The sequence below is a fragment of the Lynx rufus genome, unplaced genomic scaffold, assembly GCF_022079265.1.
Source record: "Lynx rufus isolate CCGP_SWC_20201006 ecotype Redwood Valley unplaced genomic scaffold, mLynRuf1.p SCAF_13, whole genome shotgun sequence".
In the NCBI taxonomy this organism is placed as follows: domain Eukaryota; kingdom Metazoa; phylum Chordata; class Mammalia; order Carnivora; family Felidae; genus Lynx; species Lynx rufus.
This window is the reverse complement of record NW_025814827.1, coordinates 10188299-10210328: the sequence shown is the minus strand read 5'-3', so window position 1 is coordinate 10210328 and position 22030 is coordinate 10188299. Positions and strand designations below refer to the sequence as shown.

General features: G+C 46.4%; 1 protein-coding gene across 1 annotated transcript in view; it reads left to right on the top strand.

The window, feature by feature from the left end:
- MAP2K1 (mitogen-activated protein kinase kinase 1) overlaps positions 1-22030 on the top strand; it is a 79405-nt gene that overhangs the window by 20662 nt on the left and 36713 nt on the right. Inside the window, exons 2-3 of the mRNA XM_047074911.1 lie at positions 17499-17709; positions 19021-19167. Of these exons, the coding sequence (XP_046930867.1) occupies positions 17499-17709; positions 19021-19167 (358 nt within the window). The remainder of the gene's footprint in view (positions 1-17498; positions 17710-19020; positions 19168-22030) is intronic.

The following is a 22030-nucleotide window of genomic DNA, read 5'->3' as shown; positions in this document are numbered from 1 at the left end:
CTGAAGTCGGACGCTCAACCGACTGCGCCACCCAGGCGCCCCTATTATTTTTTTTTTAAGTTTATTATTTTTGAGAGAGAGAGAGGGAGGAAGACAGAGAATCCCAAGCAGGTTCCATACTTTCAGCACAGAGCCTGATGGTGGGGCTCGAACTCAAACCGTGAGATTATGACCTGAGCCAAAATCAAGAGTCAGAGGCTTAACTGACTGAGCCACCCAGACACTCCAACGTCTACCCTGTTCTGTGATGTTCCTTCAGCCCCATGCCTGGTGGAGAGAAGGGCTCAGGGAATGTTTGGGGCTGGATGGATCCGTGAGCCTCCCTTGCTGGCGGAGCTGAACACTTATCCCCAACGGATGTTGGGCTTCTTGATGGACACATGACATTGGTGGCTGAATATACATGCACCTGTGGCTTTTCACACTCTCCCCCCACGCCTCTCCAGGGACTGGGATAGGACAGATGGTCGTAGACACAGGCTTCTCAGCTCTGCATCCTCTCTGCAAATCACATTTGGGGAAAAGTTAAGTTTGTGCAGTAATACAATTTCAGTAACACAGTTTCATACTGCCGGTGAGTTGTTTAACACTCCCTGGATAAATCACACTTCAGCAGAACTCATTTGGGAACAGAGTTTAATTTCACTGTAGGTGGCTGTGATTCCAGCCCACCAGGCCCTCCCACCCCCCCTAATAAATCTAGGCTGATAAGGTGAATGCAGCACTAAGCCAGGCTATTTCTGAACCTGGATAGCCTTACTCTATATTAATCATCCTTTTCACCCCCAACACCTTGCATTCTTTGTCCCCTGAGGATAGACACCCACTTGTCTATCCTTAAATGTTAGAGATGGAAAAGACCTTTATAGTTCAGCCTCACGGATGATGATGATGAAGGGATTGGGGTCCAGAGAGGCCAGGTGGCTTATGGCTAGTGAGTGACAGCCTGAATCCAGATCCAGGACCCTCGATTTGTCTCTAGTGCAGGGCTCTTGTTTTCTGCCCCGCCCCAGTGCACAACCTTTGATTCTGTTTTATAGCCAGGGGAGAGTCTATATGTTCAGCTTAAATTGAATACAGGTGACCACTTTACTGTTAAATGCCCTCAGCATAGAGTGAATTCATTTCCTGTTAACCCTCACAGCCTCTCTTGCCCTATCTTTGGCAAGGGCCATTAAAGTCTTGGCAGATTTCTGTATAGTTAACTGCAGCCTAGGGGTAACCCTGTGTGGGTTTGACTGATAGGATTTAACTTTTAGGAAGAAAATGAAGAGCACGGGTGATAAGAGTATGTAGAGAGAGAGAGGAAAAAAAATATTGTTAAATTCTCTCTTAACAGTATACCTTTTGGCCGTTTGGCTCCAAAAATCATCATATTTTGGTTTCAAAAATGGCGAATAAGACATAGAATCCCAAAACTGCTGAAGATTATTAAAATGTATTAAAGATGCAAGCCTGGAGCTTGAAAAAACACTTGTCATTTGTCATGGAAGCTTCAGTGTTCTACGTTCTCCTGATGATGGACTTGGGGAAGTCTCGGGAGCTCAGCAACTGGTGTGCCATGGACTGTTCTGTGGTCCCCCCCCCCCCCGTCTGGGGTGTGCATACTCTTGTCCACGGGGGCACTTTTAGGAGAGACACATAGGCTGGCCAGCCAGCGGGGTCCGTTCAGCCTGTACTAGGGTGATGTATGTAGCAGGAAGCCAGTTGTAGCACAGCAGGAGATAATTTTTCTCTGTACAGGGTCTTCATGTAGTAGGTCATTAGTGTTGATTTCTTGGCTTAAAAAACTGTGTATCTTCCTCTTTCTTGACTGTAAAGGGCAAGGGGAAAAGAGGAGCTCATTATGCCCTGTTCTCTTCTTCTATGACCACCTTCCCCACAGTTACGAACTCTGTTCTGGCACTTAGTGGGCAGTCTTGCTCTGTGTTGGAGGAGTGATCCCTAGAGGCAGACAGCTGAGGTTGGAGTCCTCCACCCCTAAACACTTACATCAGTTGGAATTCTTAACGTCTGTTATCCCTGGCTTCCTCATTAGTAAGTTAAGTATGGGGGTGATAATACTACCTAACTTGTAGGGTTGTTGTGAGAGTTAAATGTAAGGTGGTAGGATAACACCTAACTCAGTAGGCAGTCAGTAAAATGTTACCCATGGCTTTGTACGTTTCCTTTGGGGTTTCTCTGTCAAGTTTATTGCCAGCATTTGGGAGTTCACCCTCTCCTTTAAGGCTGCAGTCCGATATCGTCTTGTCCTTGAAATTTTGCCTGGTCTCCCTCAGGAAAGTTCTGGCAAGGCTGTCCATGAACTGTTTGGGAGGCAAAGCACTTTGTGTGTGTGTGTGCGTGCGTGTGATCTTCATATATTTTCTGTGGTTTCATGATCTACACTATGAGCTTCTGGAGATTTAATAGTTCTGTCTCCATGCTCCGTTTCTAGCCAGGCCTGGCATGCAGTCAGCGGTCTGTAAATGTGGAATGAATGAATGCTGGTGTTAGCTTACAGAGCCCGTGTGGGACAGGAGATTGGCTTCATTGGGTTTCCACTGATATCAAGGGCAATATTATGTGCACTGAGTTTCTTGATCGCTCTTCTTGAATCATTTCTTCTTTTTGTCCTTTTTGAGTGATGAAGCAAAGCTGGACTAGTTGGAGCCCCCAAGTGGGACCAAGAGATGTGGCTCTTACTGGACTCCATTGTAGGTCAAATGCTACCTTAATGCAGCGCATGGCACGAAGGATGCTGGCGTATTATATGATCAAATGGATTCTAGTTACTAGACTGGAAATGACTGTGGTGGGTGGGGATGTCATAAATATACTAGTGGTTTGGGGGCCTGAAGGAGTTAAAGCTCCTCTCAGAATAGCCAGAGCAGCTCCTAGGAAGTAGCTTCCGAGGCAGGATGTGGCAAGCCAGTGGGTAAATGAGCGCGTTCTCCTTTGGAAGAAAAGGAAGTGGGTGGGGGAGAAGTGAAGAGGAAGAGCTTGGTGGACATATCTTTTTATCTTCTGCTGTAAGAACATGCTCCTCTTTGAATGCCAGACAGAGCCTGCAGAGTTTTTAACCCAAAGTGACCAGGGTCCAAAGAATGCTTAATGATACTGGTTTTGCAGTTTTCTTGTTTTTTTTTTTTTTTTTTTTGCCCCACAGTATCTCAAATTTAGTATGCACTGGAGTGTTGTCCTAGTAGGTTTTATTTTCTAATATTGATCTTTGGTGTATTATTGAATGCCCTTTGAGGATTCACAATTAGTGTAAAGTGTCAACCACAATCACACTCTTCTGACCAAGAATTAACTAATTAGTTAATTATTTGTTTTTGTTTTTACTTTTAAATAAGCTACACCCACTGTGGGGCTCAAACTTACAACCCTGTGATCAAGAGTCGTATGTTCCACCATCTGAGACAGCCAAGTGCCCCTAACCAAGAATAATTTAGAAAAAAGTTTTTTGTTTTAGAAAAGCCTCTTTGATGTGTTTACTTATTTATCTGTTTCAGAACACATTCTTACCCATTGTTTGTCCAGGTGCTCATAACAGCTTCTTGTGATACGGGACAAGAGTGTGCTTCCATTTCGAGGTTCAAAGTTACATGGCCAGTTACCGGCAGGGTTGACAGAGGGCTCCAAATTTTCTGACTTCCAAGTTCAGGGTTGTTTCCATACTCTTGGTACCTTCTGTTAGAAGCATGGTTTATACATTGGAGGCAAATTATTGATGATGCAATTTTGCAAATAAAAAGAGCCCTCTGGGATTTGGTAATTGAAATAGGTGAGCCTCAAGCATCGCTGGAAAAGCAGCCATCACTTCTGTATGTATCACATAGATAGCAATAATGCAAATGAGTGTTGGGCTTGGGAATTGAATCCAGGACTATGGATTGGTGTGTGAGAAATACTGTCAAAGCCCTTTTTGAGCCAGTCTTTGGACCAGGGTAATGAGAGTTTAATTATCTGGAAGAGAAGTCCCCTGTGGGCTTCCAAGGATTTGGAAAGCTGAGCTCAGCAGCTTTTAGACTTCAGATTTTTATATCTTCTTTGTCTCAAGGAAGCTAGTATATCTCCTGAGGTGTGTAGCTCGTGATTCCATTTCTGTGAAGGTTCCAAACTAGAATTTTTGCATTTATTCATGTATCTATTTTGCATATGCACATTTTGGGTGATTTGATCCCAGAACCACATACTTAAATTGTGATTATTTTGCATGTATTTTAGATATTTAAATATAAGAAAGCATTCTTATGGCATTTTTAATTTATTTTTTAAATTAAAAAATTAAAATCTTGTGGCATTTTTTTGGAAACTAAGATGTCAGATGGCTCTTTGCTGAACTCTAAACATCCTGAGGCGTTCCAGACTGGTGTGCTGGGACCATCTTTTTTTTTTTTTTTTTAACTTAAGATTTAAAATTTTTCTCTTGAGGTATAATTGACGTATAAGTGTACTGATTTGATACGTTTATGTATTGCACTATGATTACCACCATAGCTTTAGCTAACATCTCTATGGTGTCACCTAATTATCATTTCTTTTTTGTGGTGGGAACATTTAAGATCTAATCTCTTAGCAGCTTTGTCATATATGATACAGTATTGTTGACTCTAATCTCCGTACTGTGCATTAGGTCTCCAGGCTGTTCATCTTCTGCAAGTTTGTACCCTGTGACCAACATTTCCCTAATACCCCTTCCTCAAACCTAATTCTTTAGCATGGTGTGCTGTGTCCTTCATGGTCTAGCCCCAGCTTACCTTCCGGCCTCTGTGCGCTCTCCTGGTGCACCTACCTTCTGGCCACTTGGAACTGCTTGTAACTTTCAGTGCCTTTTTATTCATGCTGATGCCCAAGCCTGGGGTGCTCTTTCCCCTGCTGCACATTGAGTTATCCTTCAGGACTGAACCTGGGCATTATGTTTTCTTTCCTTTCCTAATCTTGGAATTGGAAGTCTTATCTCTGTTCTCATAGCCCCCTGTGCCCACCTCAGCGTTACCATCTCCCTTACCTTACTCACTGCTCTGCTTGTTAGTATCCTTCCCTGTGTTTGGCTTGCACTGTGATACCTGTCTCTTTCTTTCTTTCATCTCTACATCTTTGTCTCCTGGTCTCTTTCTTACACACACACACACACACACACACACACACACACACACACATGCACGCACACACACACGATGCCTGGTGAGGGTAGGGACCCAGTCTTCCTCATCTGCACCTTCTTAGCCTTTAGCACAGATTGTGCCTGTCACACAGTGGGTGCTCTATGAATAATTTGCATTGCATTTTCACAGCTGTGGGCGTAAATGGGTATCAGCCAGATGTCTACTCAACTTCCCCGTCCCCTGCCCTCCTCTAGATTGAAGTGGTCCTGCAGGTTTCCATTCTCATGGTCACTTGTGCTTCTGTAGGACCCATGTTTCCCTTTCTGTGTTTTTTTTTCTCTTTTTCTTGCTCTGTGTTGAATCAGCTTGGAATTCGGCCCCTTTTTCCCTGATTTTCACCAAACAACAAGAATGAAACATACAAAAAGCTATTTTCGTGCAATGCAGATTGGACTGAAGGTCTGGGGTAGGGAGGGTGTGTTACATTATAGCAATAAAGACAGCTTAAAAATCTTACGGCGTTAGATATCTTTGGTTTTAAATGATCTTTGCCCCTGTGCCTTCTTTCCTCCTGTGCTACTTTACAGACACTCTTCAAACAGGCTTCTCCCAGCTTATTCTGCAGCCTAAATCATTTCTCCAGCTCCACCCCTATGTGCTGTTCAGATCTGCTCCTGCCTATGCCATGGCTGAGGATCAGGCCCTTTTAAACTGTCGGCAAGCCTTCTGGTCCTCTGGTAGCCCTTGCTGTGAAGGGGGTTTGTTAACACAAACACTTAACCAACCCCCCGCCCCCGTCCCTCCTTTCAGAAGACAGAAACAAGCACTGTTGGTTTTGGTTTTAATTAAATTTTCCCTCTGGTCTGTGATTTTACTTCTGCCAGGTACATTTTGACCCTACCAGGCCAACTGCTATTAATTTGAGGACCTAACTAGTAGTTTTCTACAAGGTGAACACTTGTATGGACTGCTAGTCATGGTCCTGCAGGGTTCCCTGAGCATTGCCAGATGGTGATGTGGGGAGTATGATTTTTCTCGGAGATGATGTATGCTAAGAGGTGAGGTTTGCTGACCCCTCTAGTGTGTACTTGGATCAAAGAGAGGGGCCAAGCTGTAATAGACATGTTGTTCATGTGCTTAAGGAAGGAACAGGTTTGGAGAATTGATGATTTCTCCATGTGGACTAGAATTGGAGATGCATTTTGAATGCTGTTTCTCCTGAATTTATCTTCCTGCCTTAGCTGTGCTTCTGAGCATTGGCTCTCTTCCTTTTTTGCCTTGGGGACTCGAGTTTCCTCATGGCTCTGGGTTATGAGGTCTAGGATGATGCCCGCATCGGGTCCTGTACCTTTTTCTCTCATTCAAGAACAACTCGCACTGCTGATTCCCAGAGCAGCATTGGCCATTACTACACAGGCAGTTTCTAAAAGGTCTTTCTCTATATCAGCGTCTCAAAATCTGGGGTCAGATACATCATCTTTACAAGGCCACAATCAACCAACTTGTCCTTTCAGGAACACACCCATTGTGTGGCCACCACCAGGCCCAGGGCTCCCTTTGATTTTTCTGAGGGTGACCACATACTTATTGGATGTTCCACTTGGGTTGTCTATGGTATTTTCTCGCTTTCAGTACTCTCTGCTGCCTCCTCTCCACCCTGCCTCCCTCAGTAGGCCCCTGGCTCTCTTATGGCCACCCAAATTTTTACTGCTTCTACCAGTGTGCTTCACCTGGGCCGTGTCCTTTCTCTTCCCTTCCTGTCCCATTCAAAATATATCGGCCTTGGATATTCCTCTGAAAGGAATTGCTCTTTGGGTAGATTTGTTGTCTTTCCAGGGACCTTTTAGTACAGCACAGTTCTTTGCTTCAAAGGAATCGGTCACTAACGGGTACACACCTGTGTTAGGGTTGATCAGGTGGGCGATTTGTTGGAAGGACATGAGATCTTTGGCTCGTGGTATGGAGAGAAGGTAAGTTTTGGAGTTCCAGCCCTAGTCTTAATTGCTCCTGGCCTCCATCTCTATTTCTGTAACATGGGAACAAAAAACCTAGTTTTTAATGTTGTTGTGAGGACTAAGTTAGTGGGTATAACATGGCCAGCATTTAAGAAGCTCATCTCAACTACATTTACATTTCATTCTTTATCAGACAGTTCTTACGTACCTCTTTCCCCCTCAAGTAAAGGTGATACTCCTTTCTGTCCTTCATTTTCTCTTTTTTCTTCCCCATCTGCCTCCAGATTTCATCACTTTCTCTCTCTCTCTTTTTTTAAATTTTTTTGGTACTTCTCTGGAAGACTGATCCTTTAGGAATTAATTCATATATGGCTAATATGAAACAAATTTTGTCCACTGGAGCAGAAGAAAGCATAGTCTGTCAGTTGTTTCAAGCAACAATATGACACCCCCTCTCTGATCCAGGATGTTGTTCAATATTTAAGAAGAGTCTGCCTGAGTGGGTGGTCCTGCCACTCCAGAGGTTCGTCTGTGTGGGTGTGTGCCTGTGTGTGTTTTTCAGCGTGACTCTCTACAGGAACATGCCAGGGGAAGGCAGTTTGTATAATTTCGGAAGCCTGTTTGATTCCGGGGGCAGGGGGGTATTGCCTGTTGTTGTTGTTATTATTATTTTGCTTATGTTTTTGTTTTTTAAGGATAGGAATATGTGATTTTTTTTTTTTTTTTTAAAGTAGGCTTCCTGTCCGTTGTGGGGCCCGAACTTATGCCACGATCAAGAGTCACATGGTCTATTGACTGAGCCAGCCAGGCTCCCATATTTATCTTTTTTTTAAAATTATTTAAACCTGTTTTCTTGACTTTGAGAAACATTTGTTGATTGGCCTGGAAGCCACTTGATTTAAAGTGACGTTAAAGAGAAACACTTGTCCTGATTCTCGTTTTAAGTTCTATTCCTCTAACATTGTTTGCTTATAATATTTTTAAATCCCTATTCTATATCGTTTTCTACAGAGTAGACCATGTTAGAATGCCCTTTCTCCTTTTTTTGCTGTCTAAATCTTACATATCATTCTAGCCCATCTCTGGTCTCCTGCCCCTACAAAACTCAGTGTGGTTAGGCCGGCATCTCCTGAACTACGGAGCTGTCAGTGTCGGAGGCCTCGAGAAAATCAGGGGAACTGCAAGACAGTTTTTGCCCCACAGTCTTTGTTGGGAGTGGCCGCGAAACCAGTGAAAGGCAACAAAGGCGGTATTTAACTACATTGTACATTTTTGCCAGGCTATTGATTTATTGCATGAAAACATACTGATGCAGGAGTTTCATCAGAATGGGGCTGGCAGTGGTGATCACATCATGGTGTTGTTAGGAGACCAAAGGGGCTCCTCTACCTTGCTCAGAATGCCTGTCATACTACGGGTCCTTAGTAAATCAGTAGTGAGCACTATCAAATCAAATGTTACCCTTGCTAACCAGTAATTAGCTGCCGACAGCATAACAGTATTAACTACTTGTTAAGCCCTTCAGATGATTCCAACATTTTTTTGCATTACACGCTTATGTAATCTCCACTACAACCTTTTTTTTTTTTTATAATTTTTTTTAATGTTTATTTTTGAGAGAGAGGGAGGGAGGGGGGAGTGATGGAGGGGCAGAGAGAGAGGGAGACACAGAATCCGAAGCAGGCTTCAGGCTCTGAGCTGTCAGCACAGAGCCCGACGTGGGGCTCCAACCCATGAACCGTGAGATTGTGACCTGAGCTGAAGTTGGACAGTTAACCGGCTAAGCCACCTAGAAACCCCATTTTTTTTTTTTTTTTTTTTTTTTTCTAAGTAAGCTCTACACTCACTGTGGTGCTTGAACTCACAACCCTGAGATCAGGAGTTGCCTGCTCTGTTGACTGAGCCAGCTAGGCACCCCATCCACAACAACCTTTTATTTAGCATCACATAATTGGCTTAAAGAGCCCTTAGCTGTCTGTATGCCTCTTGCTGCCACACTTAGGGCCTTCTGGTGTCAAAATGCATGTATTCTCAGAAAAGGCCTGGGAAGATAGAGCAGTATAGTCTCAAAGGAGAAACCAGTGATGGGACGACTGGGTGGCGACTCTTGATTTCAGCTCAGGTCATGATCTCATGGTTCGTGAGATCGAGCCCCATGTGGATTCAGCGCCGATGGCACAGAGCCTGCTTGGGATTCTGTCTCTCTTCCCCTCTGGCATGCGCTCTCTTTCTTTCTCTTTCTCTCTCAAAATAAATAAATAAACTTAAAAAAAAGGCAGTGAGGGGCACCTGGGTGGCTCAGTTGGTTAAGCCTTCAACTTCGGCTCAGGTCATGATCTCATGGTTCGTGAGTTTGAGTCCCACATCAGGCTCTGTGCTGACAGCTCACAGGCTGGGGCCTGCTTCAGATTATCTGTCTCCCTCTCTCTGGAACCCCCCTCCCCACTGACTCAACTCTCTCTCTCTCTCTCTCAAAAATAAATAAACGTTAAAAAAAATTTTAAAAAGCAGAATGGGAAAATGGCCAGTGTTTGTGGAGATGCCTGGCCCTGGGACTTAGCTGCAGAGTTCAGTCCTTGGAATACTACAGGACGAATCTGATGTTAGGATTAGAGACTTCTAGCATTGAAAAGGACTTTAAAGACCACGTAGTTTAACTTGCCTATTTTACCTATGAGAAAAATTGAGGGGAAGTGAGTGAATAGTTCACAGACCAAGTGACTTTCAGAGTTGAACCCATGTCTTCTGACTCCCAAAGCCCTCGCGCTTATTAAGCATGGAGTATATTATATGGCAGCCACATGCATGGTTTGTTTGTCTGTTTGTTTTTCTTTCTGGTAGTTTTATGTCCCATTATGAAAGACCAGCTTTGTGCTGACCCAGAAGCAGCTGATTTCCTGCCTGTGTCACTGGCCCTGGGTCTGGGGGCTGCTTTCAAGAGCAACGACTGTGAGGCTTTGCTCACCTATACATCTGTCAGCAAGCAGAGAAGAGTAGGTGGCCAAGAATTGATTTACATTAGCAGCCAGCCTCAAGGAAAAGGGAAAAAAATACTTGTGCTAAATTCAGTGAAGCACATTACGAACCGGGCGAGAGAATGGCTGTACTGAAGCGTGTCTTCCCACAGCTGCCTAAGAATCTAAGCCCAAAGCTGGGTTCAACACCAACATGAAGCAGAGGTCTATGCTGGAGGAGGAATAGGAAACTTTCCCCTGCCCAAGAACTGCCACAGATGCAAGGCAGAGTTTTGGTTGCCATGGAGAGGAGGGGAAGTCCACGTTCACAGGGCCTGTTCAAGACCAGGACAAGAGAGAACCTTCCTATGGCTACCACAGGCACAGTGTCTGGCTTGTGCCATGTACAGTTTGAGGCCCTGGTCGTTACTTCGCGTCGTTACTTCGTGTCCAGCAGCACATGTGGACTGCTTTTTCCTTTAAGACTATACTGACTGTTTTATCTTCCCAGGCCTTCTCTGGGGATGCATGCATTTTGACACCTAGAAGGCCCTTAGGAAAGCAGCAGGAGGAATACACAGTTAAGGGCACCTTCAGCCAGTGATGTGATGGTAAATCAAAGGTGGTCATAGAGATCCCATGAGACTATTATGTACGAGTGATAGCAGTCCACCCCTGGGGGAGGAGCAAGGGCATGGAGAAGGACCCCACTCTGTGGCCAGGCATCATGGGACGGTTCAAAGCTGAGGGAGGCGTGGGAACACTGAAGGGGAAAAAAAAAAAAAAAAACCTCTGCAGCTCAGGCTCCACTCTCAGCACAAGACAAAACCCATTGCTCGAGAAACTTGCAGCCTGTGGTGCGCTGAAATTACCAGCATTCACAAGAAAACCCAAACCTAGCTCCATTCCTGACTAATACTGACAGCATGACCGAAGAATGCACCCATTTCTAAGCATAAAGACAATTTGCCTCAGTCCTTAGTCTTCTATTACGATGCACCACTCAATGCAATATTAAAATGCACAAAGAATCACGAGAGAAAAAACAACCTGCAAGAGATAAGGCCGATAACAGAACTAGACTCCGGTGAATCGGAGCTTTAAAATAACCATCATTTATGGACGACATGCAAGAACAAATGAGGAGTTTCAGAAGAGATGGAAACTAAAAATGGAATCGAGTGGAAATGCTAGAAAAATTTAAAAACACGATATCAAAGGTCAACAGGTGTATCAGCAGACCAGAGGGAACTGAGGAAAGAATCAGTGACCCTGAAGATAGGTTGAAAGAAATTATCCACACTGGAAAAAAAAAGAAAGAAAGAAATTTAAACTGAGACGCAAGGAGGAAAAGGATAAAAAGAAATCTGATCACAGTATCTAAGATACACGTATATAGACAGAGGAAGAGATGGGCATTGAGAGAGAGAGGAGACAGACAGACACTGACCTGACCGGAACTTTTAAAGGGATTGGCTTATGTGATTGTGGAAGCCTAGGCTGGAGGTCCGTGGAAGACTTGAAGTTGGGAGTCCAGAGGCAGCCTGCTGACAGAATTCCTTCTCTGGGGAGGTCAGTCTTTGTTCTTAAGGCCTTAAACTGACTGAGTGAGGCCCATTCACATTATGGAGGGTAATCTGTTGCTTTACTCAAAGTTCACCAGTTTACTCAAAGTTCACCAATTTCCAACTCCCCCCCACCCCCAAAACCCCACTTTAGTAGAAACATTCCAAATCAAGTTTGACCACATACCTTAGCACTGTGGCCCTGCCACCCTGTTACCCTGCCACCTAAAATTAGTCATCACGTGTCTCCTGGTTACTGTTGCCCACTCCAAAGGGTGTTCGCTTTTCTACTTTATAACTGCATAGGCTAGTTTTGCCCCCTTTTTTTGTTTCTGTTTTTGTTTTTGTTTTACCTAGATGCAGAAGAACACATTTTTTTTTTTTATGACCTAGAGTTTTATTGCCTAGTTACTTGAGCAGCCCTTCCCAGCATGGCCTGCAGGGTTGAGGTGTAAGGGTATAGAGCCTCTTCTCCACCTTGTTGTTTGGGGCTGGCCTAAACTGCACTCCCTACCACAGATGGGCTAGCCGAGGCTGGAGTCTGGAAAGTGGTTAGCTGTGCCTTTGGCCCCTCTGCCTTCCTCTGTCAGGCCCATTCTTCTTTCTTCCTCTCTTATGCTCTTTGTAACCCCCACATCCCCGCTGTCCAGGGTTTGACTGTATAGAGAACCTAAGACCAGTTCTCTTTTTTCCCTCCCATCTCCCTTCTTTTGAAGATCCTCAGCTTTTCAACCTGAATGCACCCTCAGTCTTACTTTGTACTTCCTCAGCTGGCTGTCACGTGCCCAGGCTTGGATCTCAGAGATAACCAGACAACCACACTGCCCCCCACCCTTTTTTTTTTTAATGGGTGTGGAAACTGAGGACCAGAAGGGTGGTAGCTTGCCCAAGACCTCATAGATGGGAGTGATATAGGGTGAGAATTGAGGGATTGCAGTGTTTGTCTCTTGGTGCTGTTCCCCCTCAGCTTAGGTCTCCTGTCTTCCCTATTCTTTCCCTGCCCCAGTAGTGTTCCTATCTGCCAGATGCCACAGGGGACAGAGAACTTCCCAACGCCCTGGGCTCTCTGAGGACACCCGCCTGCTGGTACCGGGACCCTTTCTTTCCTCCAGCTCAGTGATTGATGGTCACCCTCTGCTCTTCTCTCTGTGCTCCTTCCTGGCCAAGGCAGGGCCTGCCACCCAGGGCTAGAGCAAGGCTCAGGTTGGTGACAGGCCAGCATTTGTGTGCTACTTGGCTCATTTCTGTTTGGTGTGTGGCCATTTGAAGACCCCATTCCTTTGTCTAGACGTCACCTCCTTCCCCCTTCCCATTTCAGTGACCATCAGGGTTGGGGAAGGCAGTGTGAGGCCTTGAACGAAGCTCTGTTCTAGGAGCTGAGAGACCTGGGCCTCCGTTTCCTCACCTTTGAAATGGGTTGGATCAGGAGGTCTTTACCTTTCCCTCCTTGTGCTACATTTTGTCCTGCTTCCTGATTTAAACCACTGAGCCACAAATGCAAGATTCCAGTTGTGGCGGTGCAGTTACACGCAGCAGATGGGTGGGATGAGAGAGAAGGAGATGTTCCGGCCCATAGGATCATCCCTCTCCACCCACTGCATTGTGCCTCCCTGGAGTTTTCAGAGCACAAATGACAGCCCTTGTTTTTTTCCACATTCCTTGCTCTTCTCTGCATTCCCATTTCAAACCTATAATCTTGTATCTCGACAGACTTGTGTTTACTGTAAGACAGCCGTGGTGTGGAATGCACGTGACCATGTGTCATTTTCTCTCTGCTGTGGTGAACAGGGTGATGGGGGTCAGATGTCACAGCTGGTCCCTGGAGAGGGCCGTGTGTGTGTCAGATAGTTCTTGTTCTGGGTTCCAGGTTCCTTTCTCAATCTGTAGTTCTCAATTTGCTGATTTCAGTTAAAACCAAAGATTGTGAAGGAGACAGGTCTTGCCCCCTGAGATTTGGAGATTTGTGGCGTGGTTGAGGGGTGACAGGCCCCTCTCTTCCTATTTCCTTTGCTTGAAGCATTTTGCCTTGGGGTGGGGCGGGGCAGAAATGAGCCTTGTTGAACACCATTGAGTCCCTGTGCAGGAGGAAGCAATACTAAAGAATGTTACGTTATTGATGGATTTCTTTTTAATGAGTACTGAAAGCCATTTTGATGCCAGGATTTTCCTTTCACCTTCAGATAAAATCCTTGGTCTTTCATTCTCGGCAACAGTTCTTTTTTTTTTTTTTTTTTTTAATTTTTTTTTTTTTAACGTTTATTTATTTTTGAGACAGAGACAAAGCATGAACGGCGGAGGGTCAGAGAGAAGGAGACACAGAATCTGAAATAGGCTCCAGGCTCTGAGCTGTCAGCACAGAGCCCGACACAGGGCTCGAACTCACGGACCGTGAGATCATGACCTGAGCCGAAGTCGGCCGCTTAACCGACTGAGCCACCCAGGCACCCCTCGGCAACAGTTATTTAAAAAAACTTTTCAAGGGCTTTAAGAGTTGTTAAAGGAAAGGCAGTCATTTCTGGATTCCACGGTGGCTGCCTTGGCGGTGGCTCCACGTCTTCCAGCCTACCGGCACTTGCCTAACATTAGTTTACAAGTGTGTGAAAATTCCATTGTTCCTTCCCATTCGTTTTCTGTTTCGATCCTCCCCTGGTTAAGGAAGCATGGAGTTGTTACTCCATTTTACAGACGAGAAAACTTGATATGTGTCAAAGTTAAATGACTGGTCCATGGTCACACAGCTAGTTGTTGACTACTCGGGGTAAGAGTCCAGGATTCCTGATTACTAATGGCTTGGTAGCTTGGCAACACCATTCCCTCCCCTCCCCTCCCCCCCCCCCAAGTCATTAGGAAAGTCTTGCCACCACAGCGCACAGCCTTTGCTGTGGCATAGCCTTCTGAAAGCATGAATCAGGAGCCAGTTCCTTAGCCGGTAGGGTAGGTGGTTGCGCAGGAGAGCATAGAAGGTCGAAGAAGGAGGAAGCCAAGATTTAGTTTTTCTTCCTGAAGGTGGGAGAATTACTTAATTCTACTGAGAGTCAGGAAAATGAGCAGAGTCAACATTTCCTCTTTTTCTTTGCCAGATGGATGGGGTTTCTTGTGGCCACTGTTACTTGCAAGGCAATGTTCAGCTTGATGTGCGGGGAGGATTGCATCTAGCGTGAAGGGCTCTTTGCACAGGTATACTGTCTTCATGTATGAACCAGCGCTGGTATGGCACATGTCCCACACTGGGACCCTACCCACGTCTGCAATTGCCCTCCCTTGAAGGTGTTGAACTTTTTGAAGAGGTAGTGCAGCATAAGATTAGAGATGCTCTCTGCCCAGGTTTCAGTCCTTGCTCACTAGCTGTATGACCTTGGACGAATCACTTCACCTGCCTGTGCTTGAGTTTGCTATCTGTTGTAATTGTAGAGTTGTGGCTGAAATGTATTAGCAAGTGTAAAACAGAGTACGGTCAGTGTTGTGACGAGAGTGATTTCCTTCCATTCGGTCCTTCCCTCTTCCTCATCCTGCTCAGCATTCCTGCCTCACAGAAGCCTTTGGAGGCTGCATTTCCAGCCTGACTCCTGAGCCCTACAGGCAGCTGTAACCTCATCGAAGTTTTAGCTGTGAGGCTCTGTGTTTGACATGTGTCTCTAAATGTTGTCTTTGATGGGTTCCTCTGTGGACAGACCTCAGAGAAAGGAAACCTGAAGGTGGCACCGTGCCCTTGCAGCCATGCTTGTTCTGGGTCCCTACCCCGACAGACCGGGGCAGCTTAGTTGAGCCTTTAAGCAGGATGAGAAAATTGCCAGCTGTTTTAGTCTGTTTGGGCTGCATAACAAAATGTCATAGACTGGTTGGCTTAAACAACAGAAATTTATTTTTTCATGGTTCTGGAGGCTGGAAGACCAAGGTGAGGGTGCCAGCACGGTCGGGTTCTGGCGAGGTCCCTCTTCCTGACTTGCGGACAGCCATCTTCTCTTGGTGTCCTCACACGGCCTTTCCTTGGCGTGTGCATGGAGGCAAGGAGGTCACCTCTCTTCTTCCGGTCACCAGTCCTATCTGATTAGGACTCCACCCATGTGACCTTACTTAACCTTAATTACCTCCTAAATGTCCTGTCTCTAAACATGATTACATTGGGGGTTAGTGCTTCAGCAGGAATTTTAGGGAGACGCAGTTCAGTCCGTGGCACCATCCATTCTTCCCTGAGAGCTGCCCAGGGAGGAAACTTGGTGAAATCAGCCTTGTGTGCTCTGTGGCCCCATGTACAGTTACTTGTAAGGCAGTATTGGATCTTTCCATAGACTGGGGAGGCAGTAGGTCTCAACCTCTCTGCCTTCTTGAGAGTTGGAACAGAGGGTGAGCGAAAAGTAGAAGATGATGCTTACTCCTGCCCTTGAAGCTCAGAAACGGTGTGTGTGTTGGGGGTTGGGCACCAACCTTCTGATGTGTAATGATGCCCTGTCTTGTCGCCATGTTGTTTGTTTAGACTGGGACTAATCAAATGAAACACCGTGGACGCTCTCTTTACCACCGTGTTCTTATAAACCCCCCAGGAATAATGAATGTTTTTTCGTTCTCTGTAAAACAACCCATACTGCCCACCAGCCTGCTGAATGCACAGCTAAGCAGGCTGCTCTCTGCCTTGCCCACTCGCCTCGGCACCCACTGGCTGAATTATGTGCTTACCCAGAACCAGAGTGTTCCCAGCATCTGTTCCCAGCATCGTTTGTTCGGTTGTGGCTGGCATTGCAATTAAGTAACATACTTCAGTATCAGATAAACTGGTGAAATATGACTGCAAATGAAGTGGGATCCTCCCCCCCCCCCCCCCCCCCCGCTTTGAACACTAATTACAAGCCATGGAAAGACTCAATAAGTCCAACTCACTAAAACACATTACTGTCAAATTAGATGAGCATTAAAATTGAGGGAAATCATAAAACTCTTACAATTTTATTTTGATATTACTCAGTAAGTGGCTACATTTTTACTCTGAGGACTCAGGAATTGGAAGTGATAGACGATGTATTGTTTGCTGGTTCATGTGAGGAAGATGGCACCGGGCTCTTACTAGCGGACTCTTACTCAAAGAGAGGGCCTTGCCCCGCCTACATTAGAAGATGGGTGAATAAATGCACCTTTATATGTATATTATATGCAAAAATAAAAATTTTGGGTAGGTATTTTTATGATTCTTTGCTTTATTTTGATTAACCTGGTTCTGGACCTGATCACATTAGAGAGGAGGGTTTTTGCTGTTACCATATAGTTTAGAGTCTGTTGTGATAGTTTGGTTTGATTTCAGTTTAGTGCTTTTAGGAAATAGATTTTATTTTGTATGTGGTGCTAACTTAATAATCCAACACTAGTGGGGCTTTGGGAATTGGGGTTTTCATTTTTTTTTTTTTTAATATTTATTTATTTTTGAGAGACCGAGCACGAGCAGGGGATGGGCAGAGAGAGAGGGAGACACAGAATCCAAAGCAGGCTCCGGGCTCTCAGCTGTCAGCACAGAACCCGAGGCAGGGCTCGAACCCACCAAATGTGAGATCATGACCTGAGCCAAAGTCAGACGCTCAATCAGCTGAGCCACCCAGGCGCCCCGGAACTGGGATTTTAAAGCAAATGAAGGTGGCTCGTTTTGGATATTAGCAGATTCTTTGGTTCCTTCTGTAGACTTGCAGCATAGTGAGCGAGGCCTCGTTTTACAAATGAGGAAACAGAGGCCTTGAGAGGTGAAAGGTGTCGGTGAGGAGTAGTGACAGGGAGTGGTGGCTGGTGGCATAGTGAAGGGAGCAGGGCCGCAGCACCTGGAACCCTCCCTTGGAGTCCCTCCATTCGTTCTCCAGTCCGGCCCCAGAGCTAGTGCTCGCCATAGCACAGGTGCTCCTCTGGGGGGCCTCTCTGATGCCGGTTCTGACTCATGTTCCCTCTTTGGGACAGGACCAACCTGGAGGCCTTGCAGAAGAAGCTGGAGGAGCTGGAGCTCGATGAGCAGCAACGGAAGCGCCTGGAGGCCTTTCTTACCCAGAAGCAGAAGGTCGGGGAATTGAAGGATGACGACTTCGAGAAGATCAGCGAGCTGGGCGCCGGCAACGGTGGTGTGGTGTTCAAGGTCTCCCATAAGCCGTCTGGCCTGGTCATGGCCAGAAAGGTGAGGCCACTCAAAAAATAAAAAGAAAGAAAAAAGTACTGAATCAGGTTGGTGATTAGGTGAATTCACTTGGTGAATAGGTGATTGCATTCTCTCTTGGAAGATTGGGGATCTGGGGACAAGGGTGGAAGGAAGATGGATTTTTCACTGAGTACCTTGTTGTGCTGTTTGAATTTTGAGCTCCTGTCATCTATCAGATTATAGGATAAACACACTGATGGTGTGTTAGGGTATTTATCCCCATCCCCAGACTGGAAAATAACAGCAAATGACCTTTGCGAGCTTTCTGCGTGCTTTGGAAAGAATGCAAGGGTGCCTGTTTACCATTATCTGGTGCAGCAGAAGCTGCTTGCATTTAGGCAGCCCCGGCGATGCACCAGACCCTACTTTCAAGTTGTTTGCCTGGCCCCGGCCCTGCCGCTGCTTCCCCCTCACTGTCCTGCGGGGAGCATCTCCGCTCCCCTCTGTGGCAGGCAGTGTCCGAGCTGGACTCCCCTTTCTGTCCACCGTGCTCCTCCCCTTTCTGCACACAGCCCCTGCTCCAGCGAGGCCCGGCCCTTCTGTGTTCTCCGGCACACCATGCTTGCTTCCGTCCACGTATTTTTGCTCAGGCTGCTCCCTCCATCTTTTCGAACAGCGCCCGTCTTCACGGCCTGCCTCTTGTCTAGCTTTCACTGGTCACTCCAGCCCATGCTGATAACCACTGGTTTCCATGTCCTCTGACACTCACTCCTTGTCTGCAGCCCTTTCTAGAAGCTTCATCTCATTCAGCAACCATTTCCTATGTTTGTGTTTGTCCCCTGTTTGCCTGGAGGAAACAAGGGGCAACATGAGAGGGACATGGGTGGCACCTGAGGCCCTGGCCAAATCTCAACCACATCAGGCTCCTGAAATCAAGGGAAGCTCCCCGGGCAGCTTGGGTCCCCACTCTCAGTCCTTCCTACCCCTCCACTTCTACAGCCCCCGAGTGCCAGCCGGCTCCTCAGGCTGCTTTGTCTTCCTCTCTCGGCTTCCCGGCTCCTTTTAGAGGAAATGCTCCTTTCAGCTTTGTGCTTGGGAGGGGTGAGCCCCCCTTCCTCACTCTTGGCTCCTAGGAGCGGAGACACAGCTGTCCTCCCCTCATTATGGCTCCTCCCGTACCATTACCTGCCATGGTAGGTTGGCACTGAGTGCTTTGGTCGGGCAGAGACTTGTTAAAACGTGCCTGTGTCCTCTCCTCCCACCTGTAAGAGCTTAAGCATTTAAGAAGGCTTTCATTCATCCATCCGTATGTTTTTAAAACATCTCTTCCTCCCACCTTTCTTTCCCCAGCTAATTCACCTGGAGATCAAACCTGCAATCCGGAACCAGATCATAAGGGAGCTGCAGGTTCTACATGAGTGCAACTCCCCATACATCGTGGGCTTCTATGGCGCGTTCTACAGCGACGGCGAGATCAGTATCTGTATGGAGCACATGGTATGTGGTAACCCATTAGCCTCTGGAGCAACAGCCTAGGAGCTGGATGGCTCTGGCCTTGTCTTTGGTTTGGGACCAGCTGCCTCCCTTTTCCTCCCTGGATCCACATCACCGTCTTGGGCATCTGGGCTTTGAAGCTGAAACATCCCTGTCCTCAGAGTCTATAATCTGCTTTAAGGACAGTCTGGAGGGGTTCTTTGGGTGTGCAGAGAAGTAATGTCACTTGATGCACATCAGAGAAGGCAAGTGAGAGGGAATTTAGGGGCTAATTGTGTGGATGTGAGCTGCCGATCTTGGTACCATTAGCTGCCTGGAGTCCCTTCTCTTTCTGGTGACTGACAGGAATAACAGCATCTACAACAATAATCTGGCAATACTCATACTAGTAAACTAATATTTATCGGGTTTTATAGCCTGGACTACCCTACGCATATTAATATTTTATTGCATTTTTGCAAGCCTTATTGGATGGGTAGATCATCTGCATTTTACAAATGAGGAAACTGAGGCTCGGAGAAGTTAATAACTTGACCAAGGTCATGCAGCTAGTAAGTGGAATTGGCAGAATTTAAACCAAGGCTGTTGGGCCCCAGTGCCTGTACTTTGTTGAATCCACTGGATAGTGATTGGGGCTCTGTTTCCATTCTTGATGCCCAGAATCTCAGGGAGACAGGCTGGCTTCGTGATGGCTATTTTTTCCTGTCCCCATTAGGCACCAGGGGACTTTGGAATCTGAGATGTTTATTCATATCTCCCTTCTCCACAAAAATCCGAGTAGACACTCTTGTTTGCCACTGTGTCTCCAAAGCCCAGAATAGCCCTGGCACCCAGCAGGCGCTCAATAATGATTTGTTTACAGATGTCACCTTCTCGTCAGGACCTTGGGCAGGTTTCTTTATCTTTCTCATTCTCCCTTTCCTCATTTGCAAAATGGCCATTACCATACGGACCTCGGACCTCGTTGCGGTGAGGATTGGTGAAAATAGCAGAGTAAGCCTTCCGGCACACCGACCCCAAGCTTGTCTCGTGCAAACGGTAGAGGTTGCCTTATTCTCACTGTCGCTGACAGCTCCGGGATGAGGGCTGACATGACTGAGTCGGTGAGCTTAGGGCTGCTGAACTTTGAGCCCTCGGTCTGGCAGAGTGTCCCTCAGCTTCTCCACTTCCTTCCAGACCCTGGCTCTGCTCTGACCTCTGGAGAGAGCCCCCAGGCATGGTCTTCATGAACTCCAGGAGAACCCTCCCCAGGAGGTTTGTCCGTTGCTGGCGCCCCATTATGTTGAACTTCTGTTCATGTTAATCGTCAGGAAGTGCCATACGTATGGTGGCCGGTGTCTGCCCAACTTTTGTGGTGCCATATGGAACATAGAACCTGGAACGTCTCCTGCGCTCCTGAAGGTTCCCAAGAAAGCTCTCGTTCCTCTTGCTTGAATGGGAGGGAAGCAGCCTCTGTGCAAAGCACATGAACATTTCTGGTTTGGTCCTCACCCAGACCTGGGGTACTGATATTTTCCCTTTGGGTCTTAGCCTCCCTTTGGTGGGGTGCAGGGCAGGGGAGGGGGGCGTGTTCCTTAAGCTTTGGGTTTCTTGGGCTTTTTGTGCTGATGATGGTTGGTTTTCTAGCTCTAGCCCAGAGTTTTGGATGAAGATGTGTAATTGGCAATGGAGGTTCCTTGAAAACTAGAAGAGGGTGGAGGGTGGAGGCAATGGTGATAAACCAGTGACCGGAAAGGCCTTTTTTCTCTTAGGTGTTGCCAAAATAATGGGAGGTGGGTGGCAGCATGGGTAGACATGGTAGTAACTGGCTTTCCCATTTTCTACCGCTTGGTGAGTCCTTGCCATGTTTTGTAAGTTTTTAATCACATCAGCCCTGTCATGTGACGCAATGTTGACCACCCTCCCCGAGGTGGGCGAGGGAACAAGGCCTCTAGAGGCTTAGTAATTAGCTTAGGTTATATAACCAGTAAGTGTCAGAGCTAAATTCTGACCATCTCCCCCCCCCCCCCCCCCCGCCAAAACCCCTCCAGCAACCCTCAGTTCTCCATATTAATGAGTCTCTTATATTTGTCCCCCTCCCTGTTTTTATACTATTTTTGTTTCCCTTCCCTTATGTTCATCTGTTTTGTCTCTTAAAGTCCTCATAGGAGTGAAGTCATATGATTTTTGTCTTTCTCTGATTGACTAATTTCACTTAGCCTAATACCCTCCAGTTCCATCCGCGTAGTTGCAAATGGCAAGATTTCATTCTTTTTGATTGCCGAGTAATATTCCATCGTATATATATGCCACATCTTCTTTATCCATTCATCCATCGATGGACATTTGGGCTCTTTCCATAGTTTGACTATTGTCGATAGTGCTGCTATAAACATGGGGGTGCATGTGTCCCTTCAAAACAGCACACCTGTATCCCGTGGATAAATGCCTAGTAGTACAATTGCTGGGTCGTAGGGTAGTTCTATTTTTAGTTTTTTGAGGAACCTCCATACTGTTTTCCAGAGTGGTTGCACCAGCTTGCATTCCCACAGAGCTAAATTCTAAGCAGTGTCTCTAACTAGGTCTGCTGTCTTTAAATTTGATACTCTCTCAGGGTTTTCTCTGCAGAGCAGTGTTTGGACCAGATCTTCTCTGGGGACCCGTGCCTACCCTAACATCCTGTGTTTCTGTGGTTTTTGGCACTTGTAGCCAGTCAGGGTTTACATTAGTTCATCAACATGGGTCCAGCTTCACCAACTCTTACTTTTGTGCCTATTATGTGCAGGGTGCCACATGAGCGGCTGGGGGAATGGAGACATTGAGAGTAGTCTCTCTGTTCCCCAGAGCTGTTTATAGGCTGGATGGCTGTGTTCTAGGGCCTTCGTAA